At 35.9% G+C, this 27,690-nt stretch overlaps 2 protein-coding genes across 3 annotated transcripts; both read right to left on the bottom strand.

Moving 5' to 3' along the window:
* Positions 1 to 1,524: 1,524 nt before the first annotated feature.
* On the bottom strand, positions 1,525 to 14,629 carry LOC128025975 (uncharacterized). The gene is made up of 16 exons (XM_052612620.1): positions 14,390 to 14,629; positions 10,745 to 10,818; positions 9,250 to 9,330; positions 8,986 to 9,042; positions 7,305 to 7,496; positions 7,069 to 7,194; positions 6,355 to 6,403; positions 5,693 to 5,783; positions 5,469 to 5,610; positions 5,261 to 5,365; positions 4,633 to 4,711; positions 4,210 to 4,243; positions 4,011 to 4,085; positions 3,815 to 3,917; positions 3,567 to 3,670; positions 1,525 to 3,422 (listed from the first exon to the last, which is right to left on the bottom strand). The coding sequence occupies exons 1-16, from the start codon at positions 14,442 to 14,444 to the stop codon at positions 3,296 to 3,298; spliced, it is 1,494 nt and encodes a 497-aa protein (XP_052468580.1). The 5' UTR covers positions 14,445 to 14,629; the 3' UTR covers positions 1,525 to 3,295.
* Positions 14,630 to 15,302: 673 nt separating this feature from the next.
* LOC128025973 (pyridine nucleotide-disulfide oxidoreductase domain-containing protein 2) lies at positions 15,303 to 23,807 on the bottom strand. 2 transcript variants are annotated; one of them, XM_052612617.1, is made up of 16 exons: positions 23,627 to 23,807; positions 22,406 to 22,425; positions 22,225 to 22,318; positions 21,935 to 22,008; positions 21,489 to 21,644; positions 21,163 to 21,316; positions 20,952 to 21,013; positions 20,078 to 20,175; positions 19,849 to 19,990; positions 19,592 to 19,726; positions 19,160 to 19,232; positions 17,890 to 18,046; positions 17,566 to 17,720; positions 16,420 to 16,526; positions 16,120 to 16,240; positions 15,303 to 15,957 (listed from the first exon to the last, which is right to left on the bottom strand). In XM_052612617.1, exons 1-16 carry the CDS (start codon positions 23,742 to 23,744, stop codon positions 15,887 to 15,889), a joined length of 1,737 nt encoding a protein of 578 aa, XP_052468577.1. In that variant the 5' UTR covers positions 23,745 to 23,807; the 3' UTR covers positions 15,303 to 15,886. The 2 variants fall into 2 exon arrangements, with proteins under 2 accessions (XP_052468577.1, XP_052468578.1); XM_052612618.1 differs by lacking the exons at positions 22,225 to 22,318; positions 22,406 to 22,425; positions 23,627 to 23,807 and having other exon boundaries at positions 21,489 to 21,687; positions 21,935 to 22,007.
* Between the last annotated feature and the right edge of the window lie 3,883 nt (positions 23,808 to 27,690).

Raw genomic sequence — 27,690 nt, 5'->3', positions numbered from 1 at the left:
AGATTTGGGGAAATGTACCATTACATAACTTGCTCATCAATGGATCCTCTGCAGTGAATGAATGGGTGGTGTCAGAATGAAAGTCCAAACAGCTGATCAAAACCTCCCAGTGTTTCACAATAATCCATAAGTAGCCTAATCCACATAACCCCAAATCAGATCCATAATCAAGGCATTTTAACTCTAAACTGTGGTGAAATGTCCATCCCCTTGTTCTCTCACATTTTCACTTGTAGACAGTGCTTGTTCAGTGCATATTTCTCTCCTGATTCAGACGTGACAACTTTTTCACTATAGAGAGAGCATTGTTATGGATAGAGGAATACATTTTTTTTTGCGAAAGCAACTGTCTGAAATAAAATAAAAAAAACATCATAAAAACAGGATTTGTTTCTTACAAACACACAGCTTTTTGCTTCACTAGATGTTAATTGATGGACTGGAGTTGGGTGGAATATTGTGGAACACTGTGAGGTTTTTATCAGCAGTTTGGACTCTCAATCTAACGGCACCCATTCAACTGCAGAGGATCCATTGGTGAGCAAGTGATTTAATGCTAAACTTCTCCAAATCTGTTCCGATGAAGAAACAAACTCATCTACATCTTGGATGCCCTGAGGGTGAGAACATTTTAGCAAATTATAATTTGTGGGTGTACTATTCCTTTAAATGTTTTAATGTTCAATAAAATGTCAATTCAGTGTACACATTTACTGGAAAGGGCTGACTTAAGTCACAACAGCTGTTTTATCAATAGATTTTCCTAAACAATACATACAGGCCAGAAACCACTGGCTCTAGGCCACAATAGCAGGCTGGAAGTCCTACACGCTCTGATAGAGTGAAGGCTTGCTTACATATCCAGCAGTATTTTCCCTGAATCTCATACTCGGTGTGCCATGTGCTCTTCATTTGGGATGCCTGCTCACACTAACCACAGGTCACTTTCAAGTACTGCTGATGAAAGAAGAATTTTGTGATGGTTCAGTTATTTTGGATGTCTATAGCCTGATGCTCTCAAGACATACTAGATATTTGTACAAATTATAGAAACGTTAATATTCAGTTACATTATATTAAGTCTGTTTATGCTGAAATTATGGAGTTTAGTTTACTATTAGGCATACTAGTGAATTTATTGTGAATCCTCTGAAAGAAGGCCATCTAGTGTCAGTTGACATATACACTTGAATTTAGACTTTATTCAAGGAAAACGGAAAAGGATTCTGGCTGCACTGTGAAACATTAGCACAATTTAAAAAGATAACTGTTTTCAGCAAAATCTTTCTAATATGCTGTATATATATATATATATATATATATATATATATAATAAAATCTCACTGACCCCAAACTTTTAAATGGTATTTTATATTTTTAAAGGCATTTATTTTGGCATCAAAAAGCCAAAAGATCAATGCTAAATAACTATTTTTTCAAGAAAACTAGACAGTAAGCTAGTATTCCAATACAAACTCAGCCTTACAGTGAATAGCACCAAAAAAGAAAAGCGGATGAGGAAAATAAAGTTTCTATACATTTATTAATGACTTTTTCCCAAAGCGGTGCTAAATAAAAGTAAAAATACATTTTGAAAAGAATACGGAGCATGAATGTGACAAAAGTGTGAACGATTACAGAAGAAATATCTAATGAAATTTGACAATCACTGCAAAAAGAGAGAAATTTCTACATGTGAGTGATGAATGAATGACTGAACTATTAAGGGCTCTTTGAGGAAGTGAAGAATTGTTCAAATAAGTCACTTCCCCTTTGTTCATGGAGGACCTCAGCTTAAATATTAATGCTAAAACAACCGATCTGATAAGAAAGCAAATATTTTCAATGCACTCTGGACTGTCACATAGAGTCAAAAGAACCCCAACTAAACTAAAGGCCCTAGTGTGTCTACAGCATAAAACTGAGGAAAAGACATTAACAGACACAGCGTAAATAGTTTAATGTTGAAAAATAGCAATGTGTTTGTCTTTGGTACACTAGGTTAACATTAGTGTTTCTTTGGTTTTCAAATGCACTGAAACGAGAGTACCGCTTGATGAACTCATTATCATACCAATAATAACTTAAACAAAAAATGTGCATGCTGTTCTACAAGAAGATGTCATGAGGTGTCCTTCTTATCCACTAAACCCAGAGCAAGAACGTTAAATAAAAGAGGAAATGATGATCAACTTTGCGCTGACGGCATGAAAAGTGCCAAAGCAAGAGTTCCCTGTGTCTCGGAACTCTTGCATAAGAAAACCACAAGATTTTCTGCATTTTGAGAAGCAGCATGACATGATCGATGACCGAAAACGGTGTTTGTGATCACTTTGTGTCAAACTATTATTCCACGTTCATATTTATAGATAAATGTAAATAATATCTAAATGGCATTGGCATGCCATTGGAAAATACAATGAAAAAAATAAAATACTGATGACCACAGATCATCAATACCTTCAGCGACAAAATTTTGACCACCTAAGAACATCCACTCATCTTAGGTGAGGAGGAAAAAAAAACAACATCCATCATGTTTTTCACTCGAGGAACAGCCTAAAGCTCACTATCTGATACGGTAAAGTGCAAGACAGCTAGAAAAATCTAAACGAAGAACTGAAAATCATTTATCAAGAGACTTAATTTCTTTTAAAGCTTCAAATTATTGCGCACAGCCCTTTGCAATACTGATATGCCCTCAAATGTCTCACATTTCGAGGCGCTTGAGAGAACTTGCTGGAAAAGTCCAATTAAAAAATCTGAAGGAATGACTAGATTGAGTGGAATCAAAGCTAAACACACAAGTCAAACTAAATAAACTCTTTTTTTCCCTGAATGCCTTTTCTCTTTCTCAATGTAAAATCCACATATGGCACAGTATTATTCTTTGGTATGATCCTCCCAATCCAAATTTTAAGGGTTTGTGACCTCAAGTACAGAACTGAAGTCATTCTCTTGGGATGAACTCAAATGTCAGATCAGATCTACGGCTCTTCTTTGGGTTGGTAGTGTTGGCACAGGAAGAGAGAAGAGGGCATACGATATGAGAGGCCGTGTAAACCTCAGCAGGCGGCGATGCGGTGCACTCTGCACCACCCAAACCTTACCTCAAAAGAGTCCTGTCTGCTTTAAAACCCTGTGAGGTTCGGAGTCTGACAGTGAAGAACTCTGACCTCAAGAGAGCTGTTGTAAGACTCTGATCCACAATACTAGTCCTGACCTACAGTTAATCAAAGTGAAGTTTACAGTCCCTACAGTCATGGAGTCATCTCCCAAAGAGGCTGGCGTCGACTCAAGGTTGCCAATCTTTTCCTCGATGATCGGGAATGTGCTTAAAGCGACACCTATCTCCAAAATGACAGCCGGTGGTCCTCCAAAAGTAACACTCATCTTCGTTGACAGGACCTCTGCGTCTTGGCCTGGAATAACCACGAATTTGTTTGGACATCCGTGTCTCTTTTAAAAAACATTTGTTTTTTTTTATAGAAGACAATAAGTGCTGTTGATAACATCAAAAGCAAGCACCATTACTTCTCTCATTAACAACAAAGAGACTGAATTACCCAGCAGCCCCTGCAGGTTGTTGAATTGCAGGTGACGGCAGGACTCTCTGAATCCGTCGATCTGGATATCGAATCACTAGTCGGGTATTCTCAATAAAATGTCCCTGAGAAGAGTGCGTGTTAATACATAAATATATATTAATTCTTTTATATATATATCACATCTTTATAAAACAAAAGATACTTGATTAATAATGATAACAATAACAACAACAATAATACTTAATTATCATCAAGGTTACCCTTACATGGAGTTTCTCCATCGCACGGGAGGCCATGTTGGCATTCTTAAAGTTAACAAACGCACAGAAACGTTCGTGCAGAACCCGAATGCTGTCAATTTCTCCATAGCTGGCAAACATCAACAAAAATGAAAACACAAGTCATTGCAAATCGTTTTAGAACTCCAATTTTGTAAAAGGACAATGTGGATTCGAATCTCACATTTTGAAGAGGTCCCGCAGATGTTTCTCTGTCAGTTCTGTGGTCACGTTTCCCACCCACAAGGAATTGCAAGGACTTGTGAAAGAGAGGGGGAAAGACAGAAAGGTAAATATGGATACAGAATTAATTGGAGAGAGCAACATTTCAAAAATAAATAAATGCAAAGATTTAAACTGAAATTAGTTAAATGATGGCTTACCCTGGCTGGAGGAGAGCACAGTCCTGATTTGAAGCTGTATAATAAACATCAAAAATTAGCCATGAGAAATGAATTGAGTGTGGCGAATTATCAAAAGGGTGTTATGCACAATAAAGCAGAGTTTAGATGTTTATGTTGGCAGAGAAAGATCATGTGACACTGGAGACTGGAGTAATGGTGCTGAAAATTCAGCTCTGCATCAGGAATGTATTTTATATATTTAAAATATATAAAATCAGAAATCAGTTCTTTAAAATAAAATTTCTGTGTTCATTGTTTTGTGTGTTACAAAACAACTTCTACTGTAATTCAAGATTGTGGTCAAGAATAACTTCCGATGTTTCTAATGTAAATCAGTGTATCAAGAGCACCCTCGTGTGGCTCAATATAAAATTAGGCAAAATGAAAAAGGGCTCTGCTTACCCTTGGCTGCAACAACATCCTGCACGGTGTTGTATTTTTCCAGCAACTGAATACTCTGTTCCTCATCATATCCAAGCTCCTAATAATGAGAACACCTTTTTCATCACTACACAACTTGCATTGTCTGCAAAGTGACTAAATGTAAATTACAGGCCACAAATTATATTTCGGTGTATACATTTTAATGGATTGCAATATTTTTGCTTCCAAATAAGTATTTTTTTAAAGCTGACCCCGTTCTAAACTAAAATACTTCACTCAAACATGAAATTATTCTCATTCTATTGTTATTCAAAACTTGTTTGACTTTCTTCTGTGAAAAAAAAAAAAAGGAGATCCTTGGCATGTCTGAGCTGCTTTTATTCCAACCAAGGTTCTGTAGCTCCAAAAATATGGGTGAATCATGGCCGAGTGTCATTTTTTCCCACTGATCTTTCATTAAAAAGAAAACAAGATTTGTAAAAACCCTGCAGAGGCTTTGTACGAAGCAATTTTGTCCATTCTGAACGTACTAATTTTATGAGCACGTTCTATAGTTTGTTCTCTGGTCCTCGATCCCATAACCTTGTCTTTGCTAACTTTGTCCATGCTCTACTAATTTAACTAAAGTGAGAAATCCTGTCCTTACCATAAGTTGTTGCACCTTACAGTACAAGAGGTCATTGACTGCTTCTTCACAGTCTTGGTCCAGATTTAGCACCTGTTCCATGGCTTTCTCAGCTTCACAGTACCTCTATTACAAACAAACCCACATACAGATTCACTGATACACAGCTATACGCAGATTTCCTCCATGCACAGGAAGAAAAACACATAAATATGCCACTGGTCCATACCTTAAGTCCCATTAGTGCACTTCCGCTACGGTAATAGCCTTTAGGCCAATTGGGAGCCAATTGGATGGACTTCTCAGCATCTGCGAGGGCCAGAGGATACTGCTCCAGACAACAGTAGCAGTAGGAGCGATTTCCAAAAAACCTGATTTCCAAAAATAAGTCAATTAATAACAACAAAAAAAGAAAGATATGTGGATATGATTTCACACATATCAGTGCATCACCTGTAGTCTTTCGGGTCACACGTGATGGCCTCTGTAAACAGACTAAGAGCTTGCGTGTACTGACCCTCCTGAACAAACCGAATCCCTTTTTCTGGAGTGAAGAAAAAGGAGGACTCATATGGAAGAGATTATGGAAGAAAAATAATGACATATGTCTTTGAAACAAAAAAGCATGTTGTGTTGCAGTAACTGACAAAATAATGCACTGCATTAAAGGTGCTTAAATTTGAATGCCTTGTAATTTCAAAAGACATTTGTCTTTATTTTTCTTGTGTATGTGTATAGGTAAAGAATAACAGGACAAATGTTTGACTATGATATTCCTGTTTAAAAACAGTGTGAAACTTAAATGTGAAAGCTTGTGGTTTACTAAAGCATTTGAAATATTGCTAAAAAACAGATCATCTAAAAATGAAACTCAGTTCATTAATTCTCTTTCAAGTCTTTCCAAACCAACTTCTTTTTGAAGTACATCCTGAAATACATTTCCAATAATGAATGTGGACAAGTCTTCTGAAGCCAAATTATGAAATTTAAGTTTGGAACAATGACCATTTTAACGTTAGGGTGAACTACAAAACACACACACACACACACACTAGACATTCCTCCCTTCTCTGTATCAGAAAGAAATGTATCAGAAAGAAAGACATTTTACACACCTACTAGTAAGGCACTTCTTTTAGTGTTAGCATCTGATAAGCCAATGACCTGTATATAAAAAAAAAAACATTATTTTATATTACTGGAATATGACAATAGTACACTACCATAGTACACTGCTTTGAAAGAAGTTTCTTATGCTCGCCAAGGCTGCATTTTTTTTGTTACTGGGGACACATTATTATTAAATATTTGATCAATTTAAGGCATCCTTGATTACATTCATTTTTTTAAAAAATTTACTATTACCTATTTTTGAATTGTAGTGCACACTAAATGTAGCCAAGAAAAACCAAACAAACTAAAATGTGAAAGACACACAGAAGTACTTTTCACAACAAAAAATTACATGTAGGAGATGCAGGAAGAAGTCATGTGCAAAACTACACACAGAAGTTATATATAAAAAAAACGTGTTTACATTCAACATGTTCTAAAAGCACAAAACAATTGACCTCGGCGCATAAAGGCAATATCTATAGTAAAGTGAAACATGCAATCCATCAGGACAGTTGCAGTACTACCAGCTGAAAGGAAAAGAAGCCGTCATATAAGCCCAAAGTGACAGCACCAACAGATTTATGAACTATGTTAATAACCAAGAATCCCAACGTTCAGCATTTATGGGCTCCACCTTTACCACACAAGAGTATGGGAAGCTGGCACATGGTAACAGACCACAGGACATTATATAAACCATTACAAAAACTCACTTCTCCTGGTCTGCTTTCATTTTCCTTGTTCTCTTTCGACTTGTGAGCTCCTTTACTTTTAGCTTTGGGTCGAATATGACTGACGGCATTGGCAACAAAAGCACTATTCACATCCCACCCCGGGTCCTAAAGATGAAGAAACAGTGTCAAAGTAAGTCATTTAAACAATTAAACATTCAAATCGAAACTCTCAGCATCCATCAGCGGGAACAGTATAGTTGGCTCAGTTTTCGTACCTCCTCACTAGACCGGGCCGTCGGCTGCCGGTTGCTTTTGTTCCCTGATGCCAGTGGAGCTTCAGATGAACTTTTACCTAAAGGAGTAACTGGCTTCTCTTCCACCTTTGAAAGGCCTATAGCTTCCACCTCCTCTGGCTCAGACTCCTCAGACTCGTCAAGTTCAGAATCAGCTCCGCCATTCTCCTCCCCCTGAAAACAAATATATACACATTTTAATAATTATTGTTTGTTTTTATTGCTACACCAGCATCTATGGCTATTTTCATGGAAAATCTATGTAAATTAAAAGAAATAAATAGGATTATAATACAATAGTAATAAAAAAACAACAACTAGCAACCAACAAGAGAGTAAAGACTTTTACACTGTTACAAATAAATATTTCAAAGGAAGCTGAATTAGAATGATTTCTTAAGGATCATGTGACTTTGAAATAATGGCAGCGGAACATTCAGCTTTGGCATCACAGGAATAAATTACATTTCCGAAGATATTCAAATAGAAAACTATTTTTATTTGAAATGGTCATAATATAAAAAAAATATTACTATTTTACTGTATTTTTGATCAAATAAATGCATTTTTAGACCGTGTGTGTGCAACAAAAACAACTATTTTTAACATGCTTTCTTAAATACCCAATAAATATGGTTGTAAGTGACATTTCTGAACATGATGCACTGATTTGTAGCAATTAGGGGTGGACAATATAACCAAAATCTTATTTTATTGCATGATCAATTTTATATCTCATTAACTATATATAACACGATATAGTTTTTTTTATTATTATTATTAAAAATAAGACAAATAAGCAAAGTACAAGCAAAATAGAACAAATAAATATGAAACAAACTTAATTTATTTAGCTTCAGTAGGCTAGGTTTAACTTAGTAATATTACAGAATAAAGTGTATAAATAAAACACTGCATAATCTTCACTGCATCAATCAAACATGAACCGATTCTTACTAAAAATCCAGTGATTTAGTCAAATGCAGTGAATCATTAACATTAATAATGACAGACAGAAGCAGGTAAATAATGGTGCTGTCCCTTTAAGACAAGCTGAATTTGTCCAATATACTGAAACACATCCGCTTTTCACACAACTGTTTATGTTCATTTAACACATAACCGACTGCGTTTACGTGAACACTCCACACGACGAGCATTTTGACAATTGTGTGTGTCAAGCATCATGAAACATGAAAGAGATCTGTTTTTGCGAACACACGCTGTCTGAGAGAGGGGCTTTCAGTACGCAAGCTTCGGCTGTGTGCTAGCCGCACGAGCAGCAGATTGAGTTCTTTTTCACTGCTTATTGTGCTTAATAATTTGATTAAACATCATGCACTTCCCAAATTGGTGATTGCATGCTGTCTGGGAAAGGTGCTTCCTGAGTGTGTGTGTGTGTGTGTGTTTGTCAGTCAGAGAGAGCACCACACAGAGTTCATTTTCACTGCTTATTGTACTTAACACTATCAAGTGCGTCACACTTTTTATTTTCTCACTCATGCATGTTTCCTTGTCACTCAAATGTGTATATAACCTTTAAGTAGTACTCTCACGCAGATATATTTGCATACCGGGGAATACACAATATAGAAAACTCTCTAATGATATTCTGTCTAAGCCCTCTCACACCATCCTGAGCCTTAAACTAGTTTCAATTTACCTGTTCAGTACTTTCATCCTTTTTACCCCGCTCTAGTTTCTTTCGCTGACGATGACGCTAAAAAAATAAAAATAAAAAGACAAATTAAAATGTATGTTTGGCAGCAACACAATGCATGTAATAAAATCTACTTAGGGCTCTATTTAGGGCTCTGTTCACAATAAGAAAAAAACACAATGCTCAATAGATCTACCCTGACAGTCAGCTCTAGGTTAAAGTGGATTTATTCTTGTACATAGTGTGTTAAAGTTCAACTCCTCTCACCTTCCTCTTGGCTTTCCGCCTCTCTGCTTTCCGTCTGGCCCTCTCTTCCTCACTGAGACCCTCCTCACCAATTAAGACATCCTGTAAAGCACAAATGTAATATTATCAGCACATGCAGGTACTGCTTTCAGAAGAGAAAAAATATTGTGCAAAATAGCAGCAAACAGTGCAGCAAGTCCCTTATTTAAGAGGTTTAAGAAGGTAATCCTACTGTACCCTATTCAAAATAGATTTCTTTAATTATATTTGATTAAAACAGTTACAAAACCACTGTGGAGGATTTTGGCCTCTATAAATCCATATGCAGATTGATAATATACAAGTGAATGTCTTGCTCATTCTGTGAATGGTTAACCATTTCAAATGCAAATCAAAGCTTAGGGTATATCTTTTTACCATTTAGTTTAGTTTTAGTTAGCTTAAAGACGACCGCAGTGAAAAACGTTTGGGTTAGAACAGAAGACATCTCTTACACTCTCTAATGTTACTCACTGAAAGAATGCACACTATCAAGGGCCGATAATGTTTCAGCATGAATGTGAAACATTCACCAAAATAATACACCATGTAACTTGGAACAAAAGAGCCTCAAAGCAGCTGCACAGTATATGCTGGGAGTATCTCTGTTTGGAGCACACTGACCTGACCTTAACCCAACTGATATGTTGAGGTATGACTAGAAGATAATGTTCATGCACTAACAAAAACACCAAAGACCCAAAGATATCTACTATGGCCCAACGAAATATGGACACCTAAAGCCATACTTCATCAGTATCAGTGGCTTTCCATTACACACAAATATTATTGGCATCTGGAAAAGCTGAATCTATTGATTTCTCTGAACAGTTTTTTTTTTTTTTTTTTTTACTCATTTGTACTATTGATTTTGACCAACTGGTGATTTTTAGTAGATAATAGAAGCGAGTTTACCTCAATATGCAAAAAAAAAAAAAAAAAAAAAGGTTTTAACTGTATGTATTTACTTCCATCAAATGTTTGGGGTTGATACGATTTTTAAAGATTCTTATGCTCATAAAGGCTGCACTGATTTGATCAAAAATACAGTGAAAACAGTAATACTGTGAAATATTATTATAATTTAAAGTAACGGATTCTTTTTAAATATATTTTTTAAAGTTATTTATTCATGTGATGCCAAAGCTGAATTTGTCACATGATTGTTCAGAAATCACTTTTTTGCCAATGTTGAAAACAGCTATGCCACTTAATATTTTGGTGGAAAGTCAACAACTAATCAAAGATTTTAGCATTAAAAGTTTCTTTAGTGGCTTTAAAAGTGTATAAATAAACTTAAACTTTATACAGTATACTCTCTAAGGTTATTGTGCAGAAATTGTGCAGGAATAGTTGCCATAGTAGTTAAAAAACCTTAATTAAATAAATTTCACACTTTATTTTCAGATTTAATTTCTGACATCTGCAAGCAGCTGGTTCAAAAACCAGCTAGAACTTATACCCACTGTTCTTGTACCTGTGAGAGTGTGTGGTCATTCTGCTCGGGGAGGGCACCCGTGTCCATCTCCTCTGGCCTCTCATCACTGGAGCCTGTGGAAAGATAAGAGAGAGAAAACAATCAATAAAGTCCAGTTCAAGCCAAGAGAATCAGTCAAGCATTAGTCAACATCACACTCTGTGAACAGAGTTAAAACGTTCAATAAGGCAGAAATGTAAAACACAAGCCAATTGTTTTGTATTAGAACAGTCAAATCACAACATTTACCATTTCCTATAGTCCATCCCAAAGCCATACATTTGTGACAACACTTTAAAACTGCCAGAAAGTCATTGCAATCAGAGTGCTACAATTACAAACCCATGAAACTTTCACAATCAAGTCTGGGTTTTACTTCTAGATCTGCATTAGTTTCTCTACTGTACAGAAATTCAAGGTCTATGTCAAGGGTGTCAAACTCAAATCCTGGAGGGCCAGAGGCCGACAGAGTTTAGATTCAACCCTAATTAAACACACCTCATCCGACTAATCAAGTCCTTCAGGCTTATTTGAAAGCTATATGGTATGTGTGTTGGAACAGGATTGGAACAGAACTCTACAGGGCTCCGGCCCTCCGGGAATTGAATTTGACACCCCTGGTCTATGTTAGAAAATTTTAAACTTGATTTTAAATTCACATCACCTTTGCCAAAAAGGACCAAAATCCAGGGCAAACTGAGTTATCAGTGAGAAGAAAACTGCACTCATAAATTAGTCAACAAACATGGAACCCAAAGTCCTTGCAAGATTGTAATTCAACTGTCAGAAAGCCTAAAGTTTCCTTTGCAGTGGTAAAATTAGACCTTGCAGTCATTTCTCCAAGCTACACGGTCTCACATAAACTACACAGCTCAAAACATTCCTCAAGAAACCATTTACACTGCTGCCTTGTAAAACGATGCTTTCTTTGAAGATCATCCAACAGCCGTGATTTGGATTTTGCCATCAGCTAATATAAGCAGATGGTTTTCAGACAAATTTTTCAGTTGTTTTCTGTTATGGGATTCTTGACAATTCAGTGATAGTTTTATTCTTGATTCAGCCCGGAGCTTTGATACATTACAATAAGCAACCATCTGCGGAATGTCCAAAGTATTGATTTTTGTTTGACATAAACAGGAAAGAATCACCAAGTCCCACATTTTTTTCCACAGTTGTTACCCAAACACTAGAATTCCTGTTCAGAAAGAGATTTGAGTCTTTATATGCTTGTTAATTGATTCCTTATTAGAGAGACACACTCTAACCACACTCTTAATATCCCAAATGCAGAAAAGAGTTGCAAACAGCTTGCCTTCGGTTTCAAATCATAGCAAATCTAACACCACAAATCTCAAACAAATGCAGATCCAAGCAAGCTGTGATCTGAGGCGTGATGCATTGGCTAGCACACTTCCCTTAAAGTTACTCATCTCACACTTTGACAGCCTTGTGACAATGGCGGTCCAAAAAAATGATTTACCTTAGATAAAGAAACCATGTGGCCCTGGGCTAGTCACATCTTCCTCGGATCATGCAAACTGTTCCATGCAAATGATCCCAACTGATAGTGTTTTCACTGCTGTGAGTCAGTATACGCAATCCATTGATTAAAACTGAGAATCTTGATTCATACTACAAATAAGTACTGCACGCAACAGCAGAAAAGACAAGTGAGGACTGTAAGGATGTTACAATGGTAACAAAGACATTCATTTCAAAACCAGGAATGAGGTTGAAAGCTATTCGAAGCATCTGACAAAACATCTGAATGTTTTACTACAAAATGCAACAGACAAGTAAATAGCAATGTACAGCAACAGGATCGCTGTAAAAAAAATATTTACACTTTTTGCATTTTATGGTATTGGTTCTTGTTCTGCTTATGAATATTACATTTCTACTACAAACTTTAAAAACAGCCCAATATTAGACAAGACTAGCAGTACTTCATGTCATATAGGAGAACCTTTAAAAGTTCCTCAAATAATTTTCATTTTCTTTGTAAACCTGTGGGATCGTGCTCTAATGCAGGGGTTCTAAATTCCAGTCTTTTTTACATCAAAAAAACATTGTAATTTACAATAGGCTATTCCTGCCCTATTTTGAACCCCTCGTCTGAACGCTCTGTTTGAATAGGCATGGGAGATTGTAGACTCGGAAGTAAACGCCCACTGGGATGATTAGCTAACAGTTGTGTATGTTTGTCAGCCTTCATCCTACACAGATAGACTCTGCTGTGATTCGGGTTATAAACATAGAAATACCAAGTACATATCAAATGATCTGTAATAACACACAAAGCAATAGGGACCACATAATAAAAACAACTACTCACACTTTTGTGGTACGACATACGGTCTGATCCAATATAGTCTGCACAGCATCGTCATTTAGTTTAAATCTTTCAGAAAATCCTGTGTGGAATTGTTCCTTGTTTGTAAACGAATCACGGGTAAAATGAAATGAACAAAGTACCAAATTCTTACTGGATCTTCATTAAAAATCAAGTTTACCCACTCTTTCCTAATATTGGGATCAGAAGGACGGCAATGCAAAGACTGTGTTTTTCCACAACTTGGCACTGCACAGCGTCTTGTTGTCTTCTGAGTACCTTTATCGTTTGATTTCTGTGTAGACCTGCGTTTGTCTCTCTTGTTATTTACTTAGAACATGCACAAATTGGCGGGCGGGGCTAAACAGGCAGTGCTGTAGAAGCAGGCATTGATCTTATGCGGAGGCGGGGTTTAGCCACACTATTACATCATAAAGTGGCACATTCCTGTATGTGAGTTGGACCAGGGTTGGAATAAAAATCTGGAACTAAATTGAGTTTGACAAAATGAATATTGCCCACCTTAAGCAAGATGATATACTAGCTTAGAAAACCAACTTTAAAAAAAGTTCCAAATAACAGCTATAAGCTTGTATTTTCAAGGTTAAGAACTTGTGTTAAATTTCCAAAGAACCATAGGAGTAACTTGAGAAAATCCAAAATGGTTATTGATCAAGTTTGTTGCTTATTGTTAAGAAAGAAGAACCTTTATGTTTATATAAAAAAAATAATAATAATAATAAAAAAAAATCCATGTTAGCCCTTGAGGCAAAAAAGACTTGAGGCAACCTTTAAAACCTCTGAGGCAATCCTACTGAAATTATTACAAATAATCACTACATTAGGATGCAATCTGAATCGGTCTGCAAACGTTTAAAAAACACACTCAAACAGGTAATGACCAGCTGTTAAAATCAGATTTAGTGTCTGTGTGATTCAAAGGCCTGCTGCACATGATTTATACAGTATTTGTATTAGTTTTAACAATAAACCAAACTGTATAATCAAAACGCCTCACAAAGAAACTGAAACTTATTCTTTTACTTTTATTTTTCGTAAAATGTTTATATTGATTGCAACCGCAGTTATGTGGACTTAAACAACATTTGCATAATTGACATGATATATTTGATACATTTTTAATATATATATAAAACTGACTGGTATAATAAAACAATATATCACTGTCACTAACGCGCGTTAAGGTGAGATAAGCGGGTTATGACGTGTGTTTTACAGCTCTGGTTCGTGGAAAACTAACTTTACATCTCGGACAGTCAGAAACAAAGTTTCCATGCAGTGAAACTCACCGCTGAGCCCCAGTAACCGGGAGAAATCCAAACTGAACTTCATTAGTCCAACCATCCAGCATTATTATCCTCAGTACCGCTACAACAACGTAAACACGATAAAATACACGTCAAAACAACAAATGAATAGTCATATTTAAAGTTGCGGCGATAGATGTGTGGTTTCTCTTCCTGGGCGTCGAGCGGAGCGTCAGGCGGCGGGTGTGTTGAAATGAACTCAAGCGCCTCCCAAAAACCAGCGTCTTAAAGGGCCGCAGGAGCCTGGAGTCCTGGAGTCACACTCCTCTCGATAACATAAAGCCGCACCTTCATTTCATATTTCGTTGACTACTATGAAAAAACACATTTTATATATATATGTATTTTATGATCTTATATATGTACAACAAAGCACTCTATTTAATGTTAATGTTAATGTATATATATATATATATATATATATATATATATATATATATATATATATATATATATATATATATATATATATATATGTGTGTGTGTGTGTGTGTGTGTGTGTAAGTATGTATGTATGTATGTGTGTATATATATATATATGTACACATTAACATTAAATAGAGTGCTTTGTTGTATACTCCATATTTGGCCTTTGTACTTTCCTGGGTCATACAGGTTAAAATAAATACAGAAAATTTGCATACTACGCAGTTTACATACTACTGTATATATATACTACAGAAATAGTAGAAGTTTTACATAAGTTAGCATGCTATAATGAACAGTCTTAAATTGTTTTGTTTTCTAGAGTCCTGAAATTTATGCAAATTAAAATTCCTTCTAATATTATTTTATGTAATATATTTATCAAAGGTGAATTCCGCAGTTCCGAATTAGCATCACCCTAGAGAAATGCTAAAAAGTGTAAAAAAAAAAAAAAAAACCCACAGCCCACTTTCATAGCACCAAATTAGTTTTTTTTTTATTCTCAAAAAACACAGCTCATGTCACAGCTTTTTGTGAGAACATTTAGTGTGGTTTCTAGTCACACGGTACATCACAAGTTATATAACCTGCAAAAGTAGCCTATTCCTTAGTCTGGTTAGTCACCATATTGAATTTAACACAAAATGAGGCTGTGAGGGATACATTTACAGTCTTTACAATGGTACACACTGTACTATGGTCCTAGATCATGTAATTATTACAACTCACAAAATTGTCTCTGACGTTTTTGTCTATTTTTTTTTTTGTTTCAGCAGCTGAACAATTGCAATGTTGTTAGATATCACACTGTACTGCAGTCCCTCACAACTCACTTTCATTCCTGTCAAAAAGCAAATATAGTGCTACCTTGACTCAAGTACATGTATTAATTTTACTGAATAAATACATGTCATATTATAAAAACAGATCATGGGAGTATTTAAAATATAGAAGAAAACACATACAATGTTAACAACACTTATCATTTGTCTTCATCTCTCTTTTCATTAAAATATCCCTTTGGAAAATTAAATTCCCCACTGAAGGCCAAGATCAAAGTTGCTTGAAATCTGCTAGAACTTTGAGAGCTGAATTCCAGCCAGCTGCACCCATAACACCTCCACCTGAAAGAGACAAACTCACATAAATGCTGGAAAACACAGAGGAGGTTATGCATGTCACGCTCAACATTTACCTGACCTGGATTTATGAAACATGAGATCACACTGATGACATTTCTAAACCCAATACGTACTGTTTTAGCTTTTATTTATTCAGGAACAGACCTGGATGGCTGCCGCTGCTACATAAGTACAGTCCTTTGACTGGTGAGCGGTAGTCTGCGACAGAGGGCAAAGGCCTCGCCAAGTAAAGCTGATCCAAAGACATTGAGCCATGAAATATATTCTGCGGCATAAAAAATGCATGCAATGAATGTTTGGAATGATACGGCGTGCAAATATACCACAATTAACTTTATTCAAAAATCATTCAAAATCATTTATTAGATTCTGAATGCCAGTGAGAAAAAGTTATAAAGGTACAAAAAGTCCAGGTTCATGTTTATTAAATTTAAATATTCATACCCCTCCAGTGAGACCAAAGACCCTCTCGAGATCAGGAGGAGTCAAGACGTCTTTGCCAACTATAGACTTTTTAAATCCTGGTGCGTAACGCTCAACCCAGTCGAATACTGTGAAACAAGAAACAAAGGACCAATTACAACAAAGATCTTATTACTTTGAGGCATCTGATATCCCTGCGCTAGCAGTGTCACTGTCTTCAAAACTGACTTGTTCATGGCCTGCCTGTCTATCAGAGTGTGAATATTTGGATGGTTTAAGGGAGAGGAAGGGTTTGGCTCACCTAATATTGGGGGGTCATAAAGAAATGGATACACTTGGCATAAACTTGCGTATTTAAACAGCTCATGAAACAAGTCTTTTTTTAATTACAAATATAATATTTTATATTCATTATATATAAAAAACATTATTATTGTGTAATATTATTGCAGTTTGCTGATTTCGTACCTTATTAATAATTTAAAACAATTTTAAGTGTAAATTTTGAAAACTTTTTGGGGAAATCGTGAATCTTTTTTTGGTTTTGTTTTATTTAAGCAGAAAGTTGAAAAGAGTTTATTTAAAATGGAAATCTTTTGTAACATTAAATGTGTGTTTATGGTCACTTCTAGTCAATTTAATTAACCAATTACATAACTTTGGAAAGGTAGTTTATCATGGTTTCCACAAAAATATTAGACGGCTTAAACATTGATAAGAAATTTTTCTTGATCACCAAATCAGCATATTTGAATAATTTCTGAAGGATCGCGTGGTACTGGAGACTGGAGTATCTATTACAAAAAATCAACTGTGCCAAAGAAATAAATTGCATTTTAAATTATTAAATTATTTTTTACTGTAATATTATTTTGCAATATTACTGTTTTTTTTCTGTTTTTTTTTTTATCATTAATGCAGCCTTTGTGTGAGGCTTCGTTCAAAAACGGTTATATATTATAGTTATAATATGTGTGTGTGTGTGTGTGTCACTTTTATTGTTGTAAGTCACAGTATAATTCACACATGGCTTGTCTATGACATGCTGAACTCATTAAACCTGTCTGGATTACACTTTGAAAGACCTCCAAGACCTTTTACAAACACAAGGCTTATAATACCCGTGCACACAGACAACACAAAAAATGCAAATAGGACACTAGGTACCTGTGTCAGCAAATCTATCTCTGTCCTCATCGGTCCAATCGCGGTGACCCTCCAACAAATATGGCGTAAACTGGATGAAGAGAGACACCACATGACAGCCGGGGGGCGCTAGAGTCGGATCCAGCACTGAGGGAATGGTCATTTCTATCATAGGCCTACACAAAACCACCAGAAGATGAATCAGGTTATCATGTAAATCGCTGTGGTTTGGTGCACTGGAAAACCATCACCATACACCCAGTCCACGGGCAACAGATGTGCTTTCTGTGAAACTCTGGTCATGACTTGCAAATTCAGATAAGCACAACTGCAGGTTTTTCCCACCTGGAGGACGGGTATCCCTGCTGGCCCTCCCTGTAGGCCTCCTCCAGCACCTCCACACTCTCACAGTTCAGGTGGATTGAACACTGATGATGTGGACCGGGATGTCCATCCGCACTATTCGGAGCAGCCAAGAAATTAGGCAGCTTGTCTATAGCCACTGTTCATTTGCAAAGGACAGAGACTGATAATTAAAATAAATAAAAAAATGTACAGGAAAAAGACTAATTGAACTCCATTAGTTACACTTCTTGCAAGGCAGCACCCCAGCTAACAAAATTATGTTCTAATAACGTTTTGCTAATGTTCTCATTAAGTTATGAAAACATTATTTCTTATTGTTCTCTGAACGTTCAAAATGTTTTTTTAAATGCGAAGAAAGATCTTTTACACTGCAAAGAAATTATTTCATTTCTCAGTACTTTTGCTTTGTTTCCAATACAAATATCTATAAAGATCCTTAAATAATAAAAACATTTACTGGAGAAGCAAAATTACTTGAGATATTAGTCCATTAAAAATAATAATTAAGAACGAGTGATTTCATGCTTAAAACAAGAAAAATATCTTTCAATTTAATAAAAAAAATCATATTTAATTGTAAAACTAGTTTATTATCCTATTGGCGGACATTTTTATATGTATAAAAATTTATCATTTTGATCATTTTAAGAAAAAAACTAAAGACTTGTTATCTTATGAAATTTTGCTTATGCAATTGAAACTTAATTCAGGAATGTTTTAATATTTGAAAAACAAGACAAAAATACTGAGGAAGAAAATATTGTTTTGTAGTGCAGCAACTAATTTAGACCAAATTGCTTAAAATACAGGCTCATAGATAATTTCCCAGTTGTTTTGTTTTTAATTCATTATTTAAAATTATTTGAATAATAATTTAAAATCATTTGAATAATTATTTTAAATTATTTGAATAATTATTTTAAATCATTTGAATAATTATTTTAATTACTGAATTATTCATTAAAGTACTGAATGTCATTTTCCACCACTTAAACGTAATGATAGTGATGATGTCATCATAAAGTTTGGACTCTGAATTCCAGCTGGAATACTCTAATGCTCATATTAGCATAATGAATTATCTTTGGTCTTATCTTGCTTGCTTATTAAGTGTCAAGACAACACTAAAAGTTCCTTACACAGGACCAAAGCCTTAAATATTAACACTCTTCTTTTGCTGCTTTGCCAGCATTGTTGAAATGCACATTTAGTTTGATGAAGTGAAGCCTTAAATTCTGTGTGATCTTACCATTTATCTTGGTAACAGGAGAGGTGTAGTCAATCTGATCTACAGCCTTGATGAATGCCTCTGGCAGGGCATCCTTTACCGGGATAACCACAGACATAAATTATTCAGAATTGTCATTAACGTTTAAGTAAATGGTTGTTAATTTTTCCACATTATTATAATTATATTGTTTTCACCTTGGACTAATAAAAACAGGTTCAATAGAATTCTTAATTTTTTTTTTAATTTATAGATAGATAATCCTACTTTAAACTGAACTAATTCACATGTGAACACTGTTGAGAGTCAAAGAATGGGGTCACTCCTTCAGTAAATACAGGTAAAATGACTCCAGCTCAAGGCACAACAGAACAGGATGAAATGAACAGTAAAACATTTCGAAACATCTAAAAATGAGCAGAACTGACATGGTCTTGGGATTCAGGTCTGTACCTGTGGTGTGAGCTGTTTGAAGGTGATGTAGGGAGTGGCGTTGGACAGAACCGCTTTACTATGGACTTCGGTTCCGTCTGTCAGCACAACACCCTTGGCAGTACCATCCTGACCAATAAGGACCTGTTTAACGTCCTGCAGGCGCCCAGGAAAGCACTAGATTAATATTAGTAAGACAACCGGTTCTTTTGAATGAATGTGCCAAGCACAGAAACAATGGCTTGAGAAAAGGTTACACCTTCTTCCTGAAAACTAACCCTGTTTGTAAAAATATCTGCTCCGAGAGAGCGGGCGGAGCTGGCGATCGATTGAGAGACTCCACCCATTCCTCCCTCCACGTAACCCCAGGCACCTTTCTCTTTCTCCAGCTCACCCATGACATGGTGCAGCAGGACGTATCTACAAGATTAAGCATACAGTTTCCACAACACCAAGCACAAGATATTCTGAATTAGTTCGATCACATAAAAGTCTAACTTTCCTCACCCACTTCCAGGATTATTTGGGCTTGTGTTTGCACCAATCACAGAGTCGGTGGCTAATGTGGCTCTCAACGGCTCCGATTCAAACCAGCGATTGAGCACCTACAAAAAAAAAAAAGACTTTAAAAACTGAAATTTTAAAAAATAAGGCTGCTAATACCATGAATCACATTCTGAAACTCACAAATAATGAATTTTTTTAAGCAATGCTCAAAAGCAGAAAATGATTGATTCATATTTTGATGTGTATTTTTAAAAGACATTTCTTATGCTTTTAAAGGCTGCATTTATTTGCTCAAAAATACAGTGAAATAGTAATATTGTGATATTGTGCACTGGTTTACAACAAAGGGCATTGTGAAAAGTGCTAGATAAATAAATGTGAATTGAACCGAATAACTGTTTCTATTGTAATATATTATGAAATGTAATTTATTCCTGTAATGACAAAGCTGTCTTTTCAGTAGCCATTTCAGTCTTGGTGAGCATAAGACACTTTTTTTTAAATTTTTTGAAAAAAATCTAAATTATTCTACACTTTTTACTTTCAGTGTAGGTGCAAGCAACAATAAAGTTGCCAAGCTTACAGTGGCAGATGTTTTTAACCTGAGCACAATCCAATAATCAGAGAACAAAATAACTGATTGCATTATCTGGAAACTGAGCAAATTTAAACTGCAAATAATTTACAATTCCTGACCCTTAGGGGGCAGAGTCCCAAAGTTTCACAGAGACCCTCAGGCCACTATTAGTTTTACTTCTCGTTTGGCTTCTTTGCTGTCAAATTTGATCTTCACGGGGTCTGGTACTTTTTTGGTCAAATATATTCAAAAATTACATGTATTTCTTTTCTGTCAAGGGCAGGAGGCATAACCCACCTTCATAGCTGGAGCTGTAACAAGTTCATAGAAATCTGGTATGTTCTTTCCCAACTTCAACCCTTTAAACATAGAAGCACGTGGATTGTCTTTAATGTAGCAGTTGTAGAAGTCCTATTCTAATAAGACTCTCTGTCTTATGTAAGCAGCAGCAGAACAACCAAGGAAAATCTGGTTTAGTATGTGTTATATAACCATGAAGTATCATTACCAGACTTCACCAAAGGTTTCAAGCTCCCTAGGGCAGTTATTTTCTTTCTCAAAGAGCCCTGAGTCAGTCTTGGTATGTCAACGGGTGGAGCGTCTAAAAGAGGGTGGATGGCACAGGCAAGTCTTTCCAAATAAGATAAAAAATCAGGATAGACCTTTAGTGATAGGACAGAGAAAAAAAGCATATAAATTATGTATATTTAGTTCATTATCTGAGGTAGAAGGGTGTGTAGGCAGTTTTCACAGTATTTTTATTTCTAGTGTCACATGCGAGTTTATGAAAGTGCTCTTGCAAAAATCGAATTCCTCTAGTCAGTGATATTGAACCTTGGCGTCTTTCTCTGAGAATTTGCCAATCTCTTGCTGAGTCTTTGCCAAGTCAGCTCCAAGCGTTAAAGACCGCGGTGGCTGCCCTCTTACACCATCCTCCAACATGGGGGTAAACGAATAGGGGTCCCTCATGTACACCTTCAAGCCGTGTTTCTGCACAGAAAGACACACTGTGGAGAACTGCTGTCATTTTAGCCTGAAAGGGAAAAAGTTATACAATATCTGCCACTTGTTTCTTATCATTCTGAAAATGAAGTGTCCTTCAAATCTTAAAAGTGTATTTAAAAAATTGTACTTGCAGATAATTAAAAAGAGAGTACAATTTAATGACTATGTTTCCTAACACACTTAGAAAGTATGTAATAATGTCTGATTCGGAGGCGATTGGTATTTAACAAGAACGAAAGAGAGAATCTGGCATGTAACATCAATGAGAACATCACCTTGAGCTCCAGGTCCTGGTAGATGTGTGGGCGCAGTAAACTGAGCAGATAGGAGGCCCTGGAAAAGTGGAACCCTGAAATCAACAGACAAACTACATTGATTCACAGCTGAATTTTTAGACATCGTCAGGGTCAACCAGCAATCTAGACTTAAAATGCTTAGACTACATGCTATATCTATTCTCAAATTCAAATTATTGATGATAAAAGAGTGTTTTGAGAAACTGATCTTTGGCCAATCTGTAGGGGATTTAGGGAAGCATGGTCTGGTGATAAACTTGAACTTGCACCTGGAATAATCTCTTCAGATACAGCTGCTCCTCCGAGCACATGCCTGCGTTCCAGGACTGCTGTTTTCAGGCCTCCCTTCTGCAGATATGCTGACTGGGCAAATCACAACAGGTGGTTTTTAGAGATGAAACTGTTGTGCAACTGGTCAAACACATGAGAACACATTTGGTGTGTACTTACAGCAATAAGGCCATTGTGACCTGCAAATAAAGAAAAGCATTTTAGGTTTGTTCGAAGGAGTCAAAATTCTACAATCATTTATAGATGTTGAATAATAGCTGATCAGTGAAGCATTTTCTCATGAAACATGAAGGTTACAAAACAAAGTATGACTGTTGTTCAAAGTTTGCAGGAGTGTGCAACAAACATTTTTACATATAATAAAAAGGACACAAATAAAACACTCTGCATGTTTTTACAGTATAACTTTTACTCCTGCAGGAAAAGCATGTAAGGTTCAGCAAGGTGAATTCCTATATCTATAGTCTTTGGTGGAGCTGTATTAAACATTTTTTATTTCACTGGGACATTTGTAAACATAATATCATAATAATTTAAAACTATTGTGTGTCCCTTGGACTCTACTGGGCATATAACCGTGTTGATTCCTCGTCTTCTGCTGCTCTCACCTCTATAGGTTAACCCCAGTGCCAGCTGATGTTCAGGAACATGAACATGAACAAATAAGGCAAATTAGGTATCAGAGTAAACAGAGAGTTCATCCCTTATCTCAGGAAAATTACATAGAAAAAGGGCAATCGAAAAATACATTTTAAATATCTTCAATTGATATGTTACAAAAGGTAAATTATCTGCTAAAAACTGCATTTATACCTGTGAATAATTTTGTAAAGTGTTTATTTTACTTTATTAGAAATATCATATTTGTATGGTAATGCTATGCCAAGATAATTAGGTTTAAGCCATTTGGATTTACATGGAGGGTCCGACATTAAAGGAGCTTGTTACAAAACTGTTATTAAAATGTTTGTCAAAAAAAGGCGAGACCATTTACAAAAAGTTTGTGATATTTTTACGTTTTAATTATTATTAAATCTGAGATTTTAGTTAAGATTATTATGCCACTGGGAATAGCCTTAATTAATTTGTAAACTTCTCTTTCGTCACTGGTCCTTCCTGGCCAGCGTTGAGAAAAACAACAGGGGTCATGTGACCACGTTGTCTGCGCGCTGCTTTTAAAGGTCTCTGAATAATAATTTATATCTGTACGACACTGATAAATGGTCATTAAAAATACAATTGAAACACACACTGAAGAGGTCACGTAAAATAATTATTATTTACATAGTCGAAGAAAAGCCCCATTTAGGCACTCAATTTCGTTCCATGTTACATTTTTGTTGTGTGTCTTAAGGCCGTGAATGAATGCCTGTAGCCTACCTGCACCAATAACGATCGCATCATATTGAGGTTTGAGGGCAGTGGTGCTGTGACTGCCGCGTCGTGTCACTGAAATAAAGCCCCTGTGCGCGCGACCTGCCCTGACAGATGCAGCCATGACGAGTCCTGACACTGCTAACCCAAAGCTCAAACTCCACAACTGCGCCCCTCTTCACAGTGTACTAGGGGGAGTACCAAGTTATTTTTCTCTCCTTGGAAAACTCCTCCCCCACATAAAAAGAAAAAGGGACCAGGGGTCCTCATTGGAATGCTAGGAGAAAAGTTTATAAATGACTGAAAACACAGATAATTCTATGATGGGGCATGGTCGTGGGTTATTTTTTCAACCCAAATGCATGGGTTGAGCTTTTGGATCTTTTTTGTGTGTGGGGGGGTTGGGGGGTTAAGTGTTTGGGTAGTTTTTGTGTCACCCGGCTCTTGGGTCAAGACTTAACCCAGCAGTTGAGTTATTTATCGCAGGGTTTTTTCATCCTCTTCTGAAGAGAGCAGTTGTAAGTGTCATCGATTTTGTGCATTTTTCAGTAAAGTGCAGGTTTGTGTAAATTTTATTTTAGATAAAATCGTTACTGTGCTGCGCATCGTTCAGTTTAATGCAGAGCAACATACAGGGGAGCGGAGTGAATAACCTAATAGTTAAACCAGTGTCGCATCTGTGTTTTCATGTGATGGAAAGGCCTGATGCCATGCATAAAATAAATTATTTTATTCATAAAGAAACAGAATATAGGATGTTAATATATGTCCTCAGAGCTGTTTACTGTTTGTTTATGGGCAGGTTATGCAGGCAGTCACAGCATATTTGGGCTATGAGTGAAACACAGGGCGGCGGTCTGAAGGCAGTTACCCACCAAACACGATTCCAGCTCAGGCACGAGGACCAGCGCTGTTACTGTTGAAAAAGAATAACAGAGACTTCTAATGTTTGTTAAGCCAGTTTAATATGCATGGCCTACGTATTAAAAAACAATATAAACAAAACTGTAAATGAAATAAATAAAAGGAAAATAAAGGAAGTGGTCATGCCAACCAGGGGTTAATTGAGAATTTAGAAAGAGTTTAGAGAATTTAAGTTAATCTGTAACCATTAATTCATGTATGAAGTAAAAACATAAGCTTGTATTAGGCCTATAGTAAAAATAAATCAACCCAGTTTGCTGTAAAATTAACCCAAAATGTGTTCTGTCCAATATTTGCCCTGGCCTTGGATTGAAAATAACCCAAATTGGGTTCTTTTTAACCCAGTGCTTTTTATGCTAACAAAACATATCATATTTTTGGGCATTGCAATTGCATTGATTCTGCTGAAAAAGCACGTCTTTTGTTGATTTTATTGTGGTTTTTCAGTGACAGTTTATTCATCAGTCTAAAACATCTGCAGAATAGAGCCTTTTTTGCACTTAATAACTGGTATTGAAGTATAGAGAAGCGGCTGCAGAAAGTTCAGTTATAGAGTCACTGTAATAGCTACAATCTCTTGGTAAATCTTTATACCACATGGTACATGGTTAACTGTCTGTTGTTTTTCATGTCTAGATAACTATTCAAAGTGACAACATCTTGCATTTTGACAGTGTTAGACCAAGGTCCAAAGAAAGATTTATGGTCAAAGTGTTGTTTAAAGAAACCCAGTCTTGACATTAACCTATAAGACATTAACCTTGTTTTATAATCTGTACTTGATAAAAGGGATAGCAACCTAAAGGTATAGGTCTCAATATAAATACTTAACAGAGTGAGAGTGTTCCACTCCTTTAAAAGTGTGTGATGAAAGCACATATCAAGACAAAATAAGTTATTTAAAAGAGCTTTGTCTATAACTACCGTGCTACTTAAGGCACAAGGAAAAATTCAAAGACAGAGCCAAATGATCTCACATCAGATTCACAGTAGCTCCATTGTATTGAGCTGTTTGCTTCTTAAAGCTGCTTTACTGAGAAGACTGTGAAAACTGATTATGATTAAGATGAACACATATCACCTGTTTGTGGCATGCCTGTGATCTCAAGGTTTGTGAGCATGTTATCAACAAAATAAAACTAGACACAGAAGTACAAGCTGTTTACTCTATCCTCATCATTTCTGTATCTTACACTGAGAAGTGTGAGATATCTTGTGTTCTCTGACTTGTCCTGAGAAATCCTGTTTATGAGACAAAAAAGAGAAGTGAAATGACATTATATATATATAAACATGAAAACTTTAACAACCTGAACATAATTCCTAATTTGAAAACTTATTTTTGCATGTGATTCAAAGGCATTCTGCATTTAAAAAAAAAAAAAGAAAGAAAGACAAGTGCCGAGATGATATCAAAGCCACATTTTATTCCAGTAGGTGGCAGCAAAGACTTTGGGTTTTCATACAGAGGACGGGCTCATTTCTTTATCAGAAACAAATATAAAAAATAAATACGAATTCAGATAATTTATCATTACAGGTAGACATAATCATTACATAATTTTTATGTAAACACGCATAATAATTAATGCATGATTTATTGACACTTCATAATTTAATGTCAATAGTTGAACAATGTACAATACAATCTACAGTGGTCATCCAATATTTATTTACCAACCAAAAACAATCATATTTTAATAGATTGTCAAAGATTTATAAATGCTGCGAAAATATTGCTCATGTTAGCTAATGCATTAACAAACGAAGACAATATCGTAAGGTATTTGATGTATTATTTCTGTATCAGCCTTTAACTTTAATTAATATCCTGCTAACATGAATCATTGAATATTTAAGATTGGAATGTCAGTTAATTCAAAGCCATTTGAATATTATTTGTTTCCATTATAAGACACTCAAATACTTAAGAAATATTCTCTTCAGCTAAGAGAAATCATCTTGACTGAAGAGCCTGTCTGAAGAGATCATAAGTGGTTCTCTCTCTATGCTAAATATGATAAGAGATGATGTATAAATGTCATGCTGATGGGACTGCAGACAGCTTTTAGAGACACATTTTAAAAGCAGGAGGTTTGTGGCTTTGTGCATTTCACTCAAGTAGCCGAAGATAACCAAAGGTTAGACCTTAAATGAATTAGCACCTCAATTTGAGTCTATATTATGTGTAATTGCTGTGACACCGTATACAATATCCTTTAACTTTTATTTGTTTTGCTTATGCTGTGAAAAACAACTCCTATTGATTCAGGTTCTCAGAAGGAAAAGAAATAAAGTAGCCTGCTATTAGACAATCTGACACCTCTATCAGAGCATGTCGTCAGGGAATTATGGTCAAGAAAGAGATACTCTACAGGCACGCCAGCTTGGCTTTCCTTGAAGGAACGCATCTGGACAACACACAGTCAACGTTAATTTGATCAAGGCCAGGGATTTTTGTTCTTGTAAGCGAAAATTAACACTTCATTGCCTTTGTCGGCAGAAATTCTACACCGTGGACTCACGGCCAAAATGAAATTAGCTGAAAATGGTCCTACTTTAAAGTATAATTAGCTCATTATTGAGAACCCTAGTTAATTTTCTTCCAGAGAGCTAGCTTGCTGGCATGGGATGATTTAAGCTGGTCTCCATGCCTGGTAAAACTACAGCTGGTCAGTTCAAACCCTGACACAGACTGGCCTAATAAAGCTAAGAAACCAGAACCATCTTAGACTGGTTTCTGTTGATATAATTTGACCTTCAATGCTAAAGCAAACATTCAAATACAGCGAATTCCTGAAAATAATGTGGTTCTCAATCATTTTACTCCATGGCCCCCTATAAGGAAATATTCCAGGGCCCCCTCACAAGACTTTTTGACCTCAGAGAAGCATGAAAGTGATTAAAAACACTTTTTAAAGATAGGTGCAAAAGTGGTTGCCCAATGATTATGAGCCAATGGGCCATTTTTTCTGCTTTTTAGCACCACTTTTACAGTGTTTTTTATCCATATGCCTCAGTTTTTTTAATTTATAACCTGACTGAGGCACCTATAATTATACAGAGAAGTCGTGGCCTAATGGTTAGAGATTCTGTTTCGTATGTGAAGGTTGCAAGTTGTGTGTCGTGCGTGCATGTTTACCATG

This window comes from Carassius gibelio, chromosome A13, assembly GCF_023724105.1.
Source record: "Carassius gibelio isolate Cgi1373 ecotype wild population from Czech Republic chromosome A13, carGib1.2-hapl.c, whole genome shotgun sequence".
NCBI classification, from domain to species: domain Eukaryota; kingdom Metazoa; phylum Chordata; class Actinopteri; order Cypriniformes; family Cyprinidae; genus Carassius; species Carassius gibelio.
The sequence above is the reverse complement of the archived record's forward strand: the minus strand, read 5'-3'. Positions and strand labels throughout refer to the sequence as shown.